At 38.0% G+C, this 10,937-nt stretch overlaps 1 protein-coding gene across 12 annotated transcripts in view; it reads left to right on the forward strand.

The window, feature by feature from the left end:
- The window catches only part of ALMS1 (ALMS1 centrosome and basal body associated protein), a 230,018-nt gene that overhangs the window by 64,807 nt on the left and 154,274 nt on the right, over nucleotides 1-10,937 (forward strand). For all 12 annotated transcript variants that reach the window (XR_003438292.1, XR_003438291.1, XM_027132039.1 and 9 more), the window contains 2 exons: nucleotides 3,074-7,558; nucleotides 8,594-8,727. Coding sequence is in view for 10 of the 12 variants with exons in the window: in XM_027132039.1 (XP_026987840.1) it covers nucleotides 3,074-7,558; nucleotides 8,594-8,727 (4,619 nt within the window). In the remaining 2 variants the exon portion in view is untranslated. The remainder of the gene's footprint in view (nucleotides 1-3,073; nucleotides 7,559-8,593; nucleotides 8,728-10,937) is intronic.

Consider the following 10,937-nt stretch of genomic DNA (forward strand, 5'->3'; position numbering starts at 1 on the left):
GAATTTATTTTTTTATACAGCAGGTTCTTATTAGTTATCCATTTTATACATATCAGTGTATATGTTTCAATCCCAATATATTGCATATATTGAGATGATCACAATTTTTATTCTTCATGTTGTTAACAAAGTGTATCTCATTGATTGACTTGTGGATGTTGAACCATCCTTGCATCCCTAGATTAATTCCCACTTGATCATGGCATATCACCCCTTTCATGTATTGTTGAATTTGGTTTGCTAATACTTTGTTGAGGATTTTTACATCTGAATTCATCAGGTATACTGGCCTGTAATTTTCTTTTTGTGTAATGTCCTTGTCTGGTTTTGGTATCAGGGTAATGCTGGCTTCATAAAATGAGTTTGGAAGTGTTCTCTCCTCTTGTATTTTTTAGAAAAGTTTGATAAGGATTGGTTTTAATTCTCTGAATGTTTCATAGAATAAAACAGTGAAATTATCTGGTCCTGGACTTTTGTTTGTTGCGACACTTTTTTTTTTTTTAATATCCCATTGCTCCGTTTTATTTATTTATTTATTTGTTTATTTTTGGCTGTGATGGGTCTTTGTTGCTGCACACAGGCTTTCTCTAGTTGTGGCAAGTGGGGGCTACTCTTCTTTGTGGTGTGTGGGCTTCTCAATGTGGTGGCTTCTCTTGTTGTGGAGCACAGGCTCTAGGCATGCAGGCTTCAGTAGTTGTGGCACCTGGGCTCAGTAGTTTGTGGCTTGCAGGCTCAGTAGTTGTGTCGCATGGGCTTAGTTGCTCTGTGGCATGTGGGATCCTCCTGGACCAGGGCTTGAACCTGTGTGCCTTGCATTGCCAGGTGGATTCTTAACCACTGTGCCACCAGAGAAGTCCCTTTTGGGTCACTTTGAGTGCTGATTCAATCTCCTTACTAGGCTGTTCAGATTTCCTATTTCTTCATGATTGAGACTTGGTAGATTGTACTTTTCTAGGAATTTATCCATTTCTTCTAGGTTGTCAAATTTGTTGGCCTAAAATTGTTCATAGCAGTCTCTTACCCTTGTTATTTCTGTGCTATTATTTGGAAATCTCCTTTTTCATTTCTCAGTTTATTTATTTGAGTCCTTTTTCTTTCTCTGTCTAGCTAAGGCAGTGTTAGGAGCCAGCTCTTAGTTTCATTGATCTTTTACATTGTCTTTTTAGTCTCTATTTCATTTATTTCAAGTACGATCTTTGTTATTTCCTTCCTTACTAACTTGGGGCTTTGTTCGTCTCTTTCTAGTTCTTTTCCTTTGAGGTGTAAAGTTAGGTTATTTTACATTTTTGTTGTTTCTTGATGTGGGCATTTATCACTATAAACTTCCCTCTTTGAACTTTTTGCTGTATCCCGTAAGTTTTAGTATGTTGTATTTCCATTTTCATTTGTCTCCAGGTGATTTTTATTTCCTTTTTGATTTCTTCTTTGAGCTGTTGGTTGTTCAGTTTGTCAGTCTTTGTTGATTTATTAATTTTCTGAGCTGTTTATTTTCTCACAAAAATTTCTATATCCCATTTTCCTTCTCAAGTTACTACACAGGTTACATTGTTCCTTGTTTAGTTTTTTTGAAGAGTTAGTACTTGGTACTTTACTTCTTTACTTTACAATCATTATTCAAGCTGTTTCATCATACATTCAGCTACTTTTTTGAAGCTCATTAGTGGATTTAGAATGGCAGTTAGTTGTAGTGAAAAGAGTTCAGAATTTGGAGTTAGGATTAAAAGGTTAAAGTGCCTGTTTTTGTCACTTACTCAACATACAACTCTAGAAAAATTATATATTTTTGCTACTCAAAATGTAGTCTGAGGATCAGTAGTATTGGGCATTATCAGGGAGCTTGTTAGAAATGCAGAATTTCAGATCCCACCCCAGACCTACTCACTCAGTCAGAATCTGCAAGTTAACAAGATCTCTACAAAGAGAAGCACTGTTATATCATTATCTTTGAAACTTAATGTAAAGTAGAGACAATACTTGCTGTATATATTAATCATCTTATCACTATCTGACATAGCGTATGTTTTAGTAATTTGTTTATTGTCTGCTTCCTCCTATTAGAATGTAAGCTCTGTGAGGGAGAATTAGAATGTAAGTTTTGTCTGTTTGCTTATTGCTCTATTTTCTATATGTAGAACAGTGACTAGCACATAGTAAACATTCATTTTTTTGAATCAGCAAATGAATGTCAAATCTTGTAATTTTGATTGCAGTCATTTACTTTTCACTGCTATTTAGAGCTACTTTCATTTAGTATTAGATAGTACAAATATAGAACGTTTCCAGTGTTGCAGAAAGTTCTTTTAGATAGTACTGCTTACGACACTTTTGCATTCCCTTCCACCCAGATTCAAGAGAATCTGTATTTCTGCAGTACAGTTCTGATCAAATCTGTCAACAGCTCCCCATGCCATGTAGAATTAATTTCAAACTCCTTAGTGTAACCTTTAGAGTCTTTACAGTTTCATTTAATTAAAAATACATATTTTATTCAGGGTGTATTTATTAGGAGAGTCAGTTAAATCCACTGCATGCATAGCATCCATCTGGGCTATATTGCTTTGCCCTCATATGACTTAGGGGAAAGGAGATTTCATGAAAATAAGCTGATGATCCTTTGCTATGCCTTGGAGTAAAGTATTTTGTCTCTGATTGAGGAGTCTTACATCTTCTGAAAACATACATGACACAATAACAGGCTAACTTATTAGCTTAGGGGGAAATCAAATCCCATACTAGATAGGATTTTTCCATCACACTGAAAATTCTTTAAAATCTAAATTTTAAGATCCACATAATATTCCATAAAATATATATACTGCTATTTAAAAACATTACCCTCTTGTTGAATAATTATTTCCACATTAGTCTGTTCTTATAAATCACTTTGTAATTAATATCTTTATGTATAAATCTTTATTTCTTCTGATGAGTATTTCTTTAGGAATCCTTTCTGGAAGCATAAAGGCCAAAGGAAGGAAAGCTCGCTTTATTTCTTTTAGAGCATAAAAGGAATCTTTTTAATTCAAAATATGTATATAATATCAACAGTATTAACAAATCTCTTTTTCTTTAGGGGATACGTCCAAAGGAGACATAGCTGAAATTCCTCAATCCACCTTGAAACCAGGCATCACTACCACTCCTGAAGATTCAGACACTGTATCTCATTTATCCTTGTCCCCTGAGGACTTTTCTCAGTTGGCTGGAAGGTCTCCTCAAGTGAAGAATATTGGTCAACATACTGATACTCTCAACCAACAGACATTAGCAGACAGTCGTCTAACTGAAGAGGCTCTAAAAGTTTCAGCTGTTCCTGGGCTAGCTGACCAGAAGACTGAGATAGCAACAGTGCCCTCTAGTTCCTACTCACAAAGAGGGAAGCCAAATATTTTCTACCCACAGGGCTTGCCAGATGGTTATCTAACTGAAGAGGCTCTAAAAGTTGCAGCTGTTCCTGGACTTGGTGACCAGAAGACAAGTATATCTACAGTCCCTCCAAGTTTCTACTCACTTGGAAAGAAGCACAGTATTTTCTACCCACAGGCATTGCCAGACGGTCATCAAACTGAAGAGGGTCTGAATGTTTCAGTTCTTCTTGGACTAGCTGATCTAAAGACTGGAAAACCAACAGTACCGGCTAGTTCCTACTCAGTTGGAGAGGAGCCTGGTATTTTCTACCAACAGGCCTTGCCAGGCAGTCATCTACCAGAAGAGGCTCTGAAAGTTTCACCTTCTCCTAGACCAGTTGATGAAAAGACTGGGTTGCCTACTGCATCCTCTACCTCTTACACACATGGAGAGAAGCCTCGTATTTTCTATCAACAGACATTGCCAGAAAGTCATCTAACTGAACAGGCGCTGAAAGTTTCAGCTGCTTCTGGACCCCCTGTACAGAAGACTGAGATTCCCGTAGTAACTTCTACTTCTTACTCACATAGAGAGCAGCTCAGTATTTTGTGTCAGCAAGAATTGCCAGACAGTCATCTAACTGAACAGGCTCAGAAAGTTTCAGCTGCTCCTGGATTGGCTGAGCAGAAGACTTGGCTTCCTACTGTACCCTCTATATCTTACTCACATAGAGAGAAGCCCAGTATTTTCTACCAGCAAGAGTTGCCAGACAGTCATGTAATTCAAGAGGTTCAACAAGTTTCAGCTGCTCTTGGATTGGCTGAGCGGAAGACTGGGATTCCTACCATACCCTCTACTTCCTATTCACATAGAGAGGAACCTCTTATTTTCTACCAACAAGAGTTGCCAGACAGTTGTCTAACTGAACAGGCTGAGCAAGTTTCAGCTGCTCCTGGATTGGCTGAGCAGAAGACTGGGATATCGACAGTACCCTCTACTTCTTACTCACATAGAGAAAAGCCCAGTATTTTGTACCAGCAAGAGTTGCCAGACAGTCATCTAACTGAACAAGCTCAGAAAGTTTCACCTGCTCCTGGAACCCCTGAGCAGAAAACTGGGATTCCTATAGTAACTTCTACTTCTTACTCACATAGAGAGAAGCCCAGTATTTTCTACCAACAGGATTTGCCAGATAGTCATCTAACTAAAAAGGCTCAGAAGGTTCCAGCTCTTCCAGGACTAGCTCTCCAGAAGAGTGGGACACCAATAGCACCCCCTGCTTTCTACTCACATAGAGGGAAGACCAGTGTAATCTATCAGCAGGAGTTGCCAGACAGTCATCTAAGTGATCAGACTCAGAAAATTTCAGCTATTCCTGGACTAGTTGACGAGAACACTGGGATACAGACAGTACCCTCTAGTTCCTACTTGCAGAGGGAGAAGCCCATTATTTTTTACTGGCAGGAGCTGCCAGACAGTCTTCTAACTGAAGAGGCTGTAAAAGTTTCAGCTTTTCCTAGAACAGCTGACCAGAACACTGAGATACCAACAGGGTCGTCTAGGTCCTACTCATTTGGAGAGAAGCCAGGTGATTTTTTCTACCAGCAGGTGTTACCAGATGGTAATCTAAGTGAAGAGGCTCTGAAAGTTTCACCTGCGTCTAGACCAAGTGACCAGAAGACTGGGATACTCTCAGTACCTGCTAGTTCCTACTCACATAGAGAGAAGCCTAGTATTTTCTACCCACAAGCCTTGCCCGGCAGTCATCTATCTGAAGAGGCTCTGAAAGATTCAGCTATTTCTGGACTAGCTGATCAGAAGACTGGGACATCAGAACCTTCTGGTTCCTACTCACATAGAGAGAAATCCAGTGTTTTCTACCAACAGGAGTTGCCAGATAGTCATCTAACTGGAGAGGCTCAGAAAGTTTCAGGTGTTACTGGAACAGGTGACCAGAAGACTGGGATACCTATAGTAACCTCTGCTTCCTACTTACATAAAGAGAAGCCCACTATTTTCTACCAGCAGGCCTTACCAGATAGATATCTTACTGAAGAGGCTCTGAATGTTTCAACTGCTCCCAGACCAACTGACCAGAAGACTGGGATACCTGCAGTACCATCTAGTTCCTATTCATATAGAGAGAAGCCCATCATTTCTTACCAGCAAGAGTTGCCAGATCTTACTCAACTGGCTTTAAAAGTTTTAGAGGTTCCTGGACCAGCTGACCAGAAGATTGGGATACCAGCAATAATCTCTACTTCTTCCTCATATGGAGAGAAGCCCATCATTTCTTACCAGCAAGAGTTGCCAGATCCTAATGAAGATGCTTTAAAACGTTTAGAGCTTCCTGGACAAGCAGACCAGACCACTGGGATGCGAATTGTGCCCCCTACTTCCTATTCACATAGAGAGAGCCCCATCTTTTCTTACCAGAAGGAGTTGCCAGATATTACTGAAGAAACTTTGAAAGTTTCAGCTGTTCCTGGACCAGCTGACCAGAAGATTGGCATACAAACAGTCCCCTCTAGTTCCTACTCATATAGAGAGAGCCCCATCTTTTCTTACCAGAAGGAGTTGCCAGATACTACTGAAGAAACTTTAAAAGTTTTTGCTCTTCCTGGAGCAGCTGACCAGAACGCTGAGATACCAACAGGGCCTTCTAGTTCTTACTCACGTATAGAGAAACTCAAGATTTTACCAGATGACCAGAAGGCTGAGTTACTGTCAGCTCCCCTTAGTTCCTACTCACATAGAGAAAAGCCTAAGACTTCAACTGTGATTGGACCAGACGACCAGAAGACTCCATTACTGACAGGTTTTCCTAATTCTTATTCTCAGAGAGTAAAGCCCAGTATTTTCTTTCAACAGCAGTTGCCAGATAGACATCAAAGTGGAGATATTCTGAAGATTTCACCTGTTTCTGAACCAACTGATGTGAATTCTTGGATACAAATACCTCTTTCTAGTTCCTCTTCACACAGAGAGAAATCTAATATTTTCTACCCAAAGGAATTGCCAGACAAACATCCCACTGAAGATTCACTGAAGGTTTCAACAGTTCCTGGACCAGCTGACCAAAAAACTGTGTTACCAGCAGTTCCTCCTAGTTCCTTTTCACATAGAGAGAAACCAGTTCTTTTCTACCAACAGGATTTGCCAGAAAGACATCTAACTGAAAATAACCTGAAGTTCTCAAGTAGTCTTGGGCAAGCTGGTCAGATTACTGGGTTATCAACAGTTCCCCCTAGTACTTATTCACATAGTGAGAAGCACAAACTTGTTTCAGACCATGTCCAAACGCTGATAGATAATTTGGATTCTTCTAACGCCAGTGTTATCTCAAACAACATGCCTTTAAATTCTCAGGCTGATGGTAGAATTGTAATAAATAAGCCAGAATCTTCAGGTTTTGAAGATGTTGGCTCTAAGGAAATCCAGGATACGGAAAACAGTTCCAAAACTCTTAAAGAGATTCAGTCACTTTTAATGGAAGCAGAAAATGTAGCACTGAGACGATGCAATTTTCCTGTTCCCCTTGTCCCTTTCAGAGATGTTAGTGATATTTCATTTATACAATCTAAGAAGGTGGTTTGCTTCAAAGAACCCCCCACAACTGATGCATCTAATGGTGATTTGTCTCAGAGACAGCCATTCACAGAAGAAAGCCCAAGCAGCAAGTGCATACAGAAGGATATTAGCACACAGACGAATCTGAAATGCCAGAGAGGCATTGAAAATTGGGAGTTTATTAGTTCAACTACAGTTAGAAGTCCTTTACAGGAAGCAGAAAGCAAAGCCAGAGTGGCATTAGACGAGACCCTTAGGCAGTATAAAGCAGCCAGATCTGTAATGAGATCTGACCCTGAAGGGTATAGTAGAACCATTGAGAATAAGATTGTTATTCCTATGATGACCGTCATTAAAAGTGATTCAAGTAGTGATGCAAGTTCCTGCTCATGGGACAGTAATTCCTTGGAGTCAGTTTCTGATGTGCTTCTAAACTTCTTTCCATATTCTTCACCCAAGACAAGCATGACAGATAGCAAAGAGGAAGAGAGTGTGTTAGAGAGTGACGATGGCAGTGGTAGCAGTGTAGATTCACTGGCTGCACATGTGAAAAACCTTCTGAAATGTGAATCCTCATTGAACCATGCTAAACAAATACTCAGAAATGCAGAGGAGGAGGAATCTCGGGTACGGGCACGAGGTAGGAAAAGATAATTTGTTATAAAAGCAGGGCAAACTCATAAACATTATAGTTTAATAATTTGCTTAAAGTTAAGTGTTGGAGCTCTAAATTAATTTTCTTGCAGAACTGTTAGATGATTACATTTTCTACCAGCAACCCAGAATAAACTCATTTAACCAATAATGAAGTCACAGTATTAATAGTACTAGTTTAAGGTCTTAAGGAAAAGTAAGTTCTGATGTCTGAAGAAAAGGGGAGATAAAACTTGGGTTTCCAAACTCCTAAAGCTTGGAAGTTTTCCTGATCTTTTCATTGCACTGTCCTTATTTTGGAGGCAGTAAAAATCTTCAATTTGTGCTTCTCTAAGTCACTCTGTATCGTCAAACTACATATACTTTCTATCCACTTTTCTAATAAAATTCTTAAAGCAGATCTTAGATAGACGTCAGAAAAAACCAAATCAAGGTATTTCACACTAGAACTTGGGTTAGAGTTAAATTTCATTCATCTCTAATTGTAGAATTCCATTAAAAAAAAGAAAAAAGTCTTTAAGACAACATGGCAAATAAATTTGGAAGGCAATTTATAAGCAGTTCAGGCCTACTTGGAAATCTTCTCTTGAGATTAACTTCCTGCACCATTCCTTCTATCACTTATGCATATTTTGATTCTCCAAAAACTTCAAGTTTTATTTATTCTTTTAAAATATTAACTATCATGGAAGTGGCAGTGACTGTAGCAGGAGCTAATTGGGGAGACAGAGGGACTCTTTTGGTTGGAAGGAAGATAAAGATAAAATGGCTGAATACCATATTTAAAGTGGTCTCTTTGGAGAAATGTCTGTAGAATGTTTTTTTAAAAAATCTGACTTTTCAGTGAAATTATATCTCTCAAGAACTTCTAATAGTTTGTCATAAAATTGAGAGTACACACTGTTTAGTAAGCACTGTGGTAGGGCATTAAATTGCATATATTGATGATCTTCTGTGCTCTTATAGTCACTGATACTTTTGCATTGTATGATCTTAAATGTTTTTATGCTTTTCTCTCCAGCCTGGAATCTGAAGTTTAATATGGCTCATGAGTGTGGCTACTCCATTTCAGAAATAAATGAAGATGACAGGAGAAAAGTGGAAGAGATCAAAGCAAAGTTGTTTGGTCATGGGAGAACAACTGACTTGCCCAAGGTATAAAAGAAATCTAGAAATTAAGAGAGAAAATGTGACAGAAAGGGTGTGAAATTTGGATCTCTTTACCAGGGCATTGATGACTCCAGCTGAGTCACTGATAGTCTTTGGCTGAAGTGTTAGGAGTCTTAAGTCTTCAAAAGTTAAGATTTAAGGATTAGGTTCTATAGGTTTTGATTAATTCTAAATTAACCTATTAAAAGTTTTTGTCTTAGAAAAATAAGAATGGATTTGCTTGTTTTATCAATATATTCTTATCACTTTTATTTATTCTTGAGGGTGGTATCTTGAGCTGCAGATGCAGTCCAGCTATTTTCAGATATATATTCTCTGCTTAAGAACACACAGCTATAATAGCTTATGTATAAATGACTTTCTTTTTAATAGTACTCATTTTCCATCTATAGTGAACTATTTCATGCATAGAAAAGAATATATATGAAGCGTGTATAAAGAAAAAGTAGAAAGAATTCCTGTTTATTGGCCATCCAGCTTGAGAAGTAGAATGTTACCAAATATCACTGAATTACTGTGTGTTCTCTTCCCCAGTTATATCACTCTTACTTCCTATCCTGACATGTATTGGTTTTTTTGCTGCTCAGTATGGTTTTGAACTATATAACAGATGGAATAAAGATGTTATATATTAAGATGTTATATATTCTTCTGAGAATTGCAATTTTAACACAGTCTTTGGCTTCTGAGGTTCTTCTAGATAGATATACATAGTTTTAATTTATTCCTTTTTATTGCTGTAAGTATTCCAGTGTATGAATATATTATAGTTTATCCATTCTCTTGTGCATGGGGCATTTGGTCTGCTATTACGAACAATAATGGGGTATAATGATACCTATCTTACAGGATTTTGCTATGGCTTACATGAGATAATGCCTATAAAAGTGCTTATTAGGGTGTGTGATATTGCTCAATAATTGGCAGCTGTTATTATTAATTCCATAAAAATTGATATAGCTATCAGATATGTACACTTAATGGCGTAATTCATACAGTTTCTTAGAAAATTGTCAGTGATATAACATAATTATTTGACTTACCAATTTTGGAAAAGTTTTTTGAAAGTATAAATTAGATGGATTTTAGTTTTGTATATATGCTTGTGAAAAACAAAATTAACAGATAATAAAATGGATAAGTAGTTGTTCTAGCACCCTTTTTCTTAAAAGCACATGTTTTCCCCAGTGATTTGCCTGCCTTCCTTCCTTCTTTCCTTCCTTCGGAATTTTTTATTATGGTAAGATAACATGGGATCTACACTCTTAAAACTCTTATATGCAGAATACAGCATTAATTATAGGTTTTTATTTTTGCGGTACGCGGGCCTCTCACTGTTGTGGCCTCTCCCGTTGCGGAGCACAGGCTCCGGACGCGCAGGCTAAACGGCCACGGCTCACGGGCCTAGCCGCTCCGCGGCATGTGGGATCTTCCCGGACCAGGGCACGAACCCGTGTCCCCTGCATCGGCAGGCGGACTCTCAACCACTGCGCCACCAGGGAAGCCCTAGGTTTTATAGTTAATGTTGTATAGCAGATTTTTTGACTCTGCTGGTAATTTTTCTAAATATTCTTCTGTGAACACATAACAAAAGTTAAGTTGTCTTTTCTGACTATTAAGCTATTTGCTATTCATTTTCCTCAGAATGAAATGTACAAGTGGATATATTAAATTACCTTTTCAAAAGTTGAAGTACAAGTATAATTGACTATGTTAGTTTCAGCTTCACAGCTTAGTGATTTGATACTTCTAACATTATAAAATGATCACCAAGATAAGTCTAGTTACCATCTGTCATGATACAAAGTTTTTACACTAGTATTGACTATATTCCCCCATGTTGTACATTTCATCCTCATGACTCATTTTTTTTTTGTTTATCTTAGTCTTTTTCACCTATTTCACTCTTCCCTCCCATCCCCCTCCCCTCTGGCAATCACCTGTTTGTTCTCTGTATCTATGAGAATACTTCTGTTTTGTTATGTTTATCCATTTGTTTTGTTTTTAGACTCCACATGTAAGTGAAATCATACAGTATCTGTCTCTCTTTGTCTGATTTATTTCATTTACCGTAATACCCTCTAGGTCCATCCATGTTGTTGCAAATGGCAAGATTTCATTCTTTTTTATGGTTAAATAATATTCCATTGTATATATATGTGTGTGTGTGTGTGTGTGTGTGTGTGTGTATATAT

Source organism: Aethalodelphis obliquidens, unplaced genomic scaffold, assembly GCF_003676395.1.
Source record: "Aethalodelphis obliquidens isolate GAN/ISIS:26980383/991018 unplaced genomic scaffold, ASM367639v1 scaffold40, whole genome shotgun sequence".
In the NCBI taxonomy this organism is placed as follows: Eukaryota; Metazoa; Chordata; class Mammalia; order Artiodactyla; family Delphinidae; genus Aethalodelphis; species Aethalodelphis obliquidens.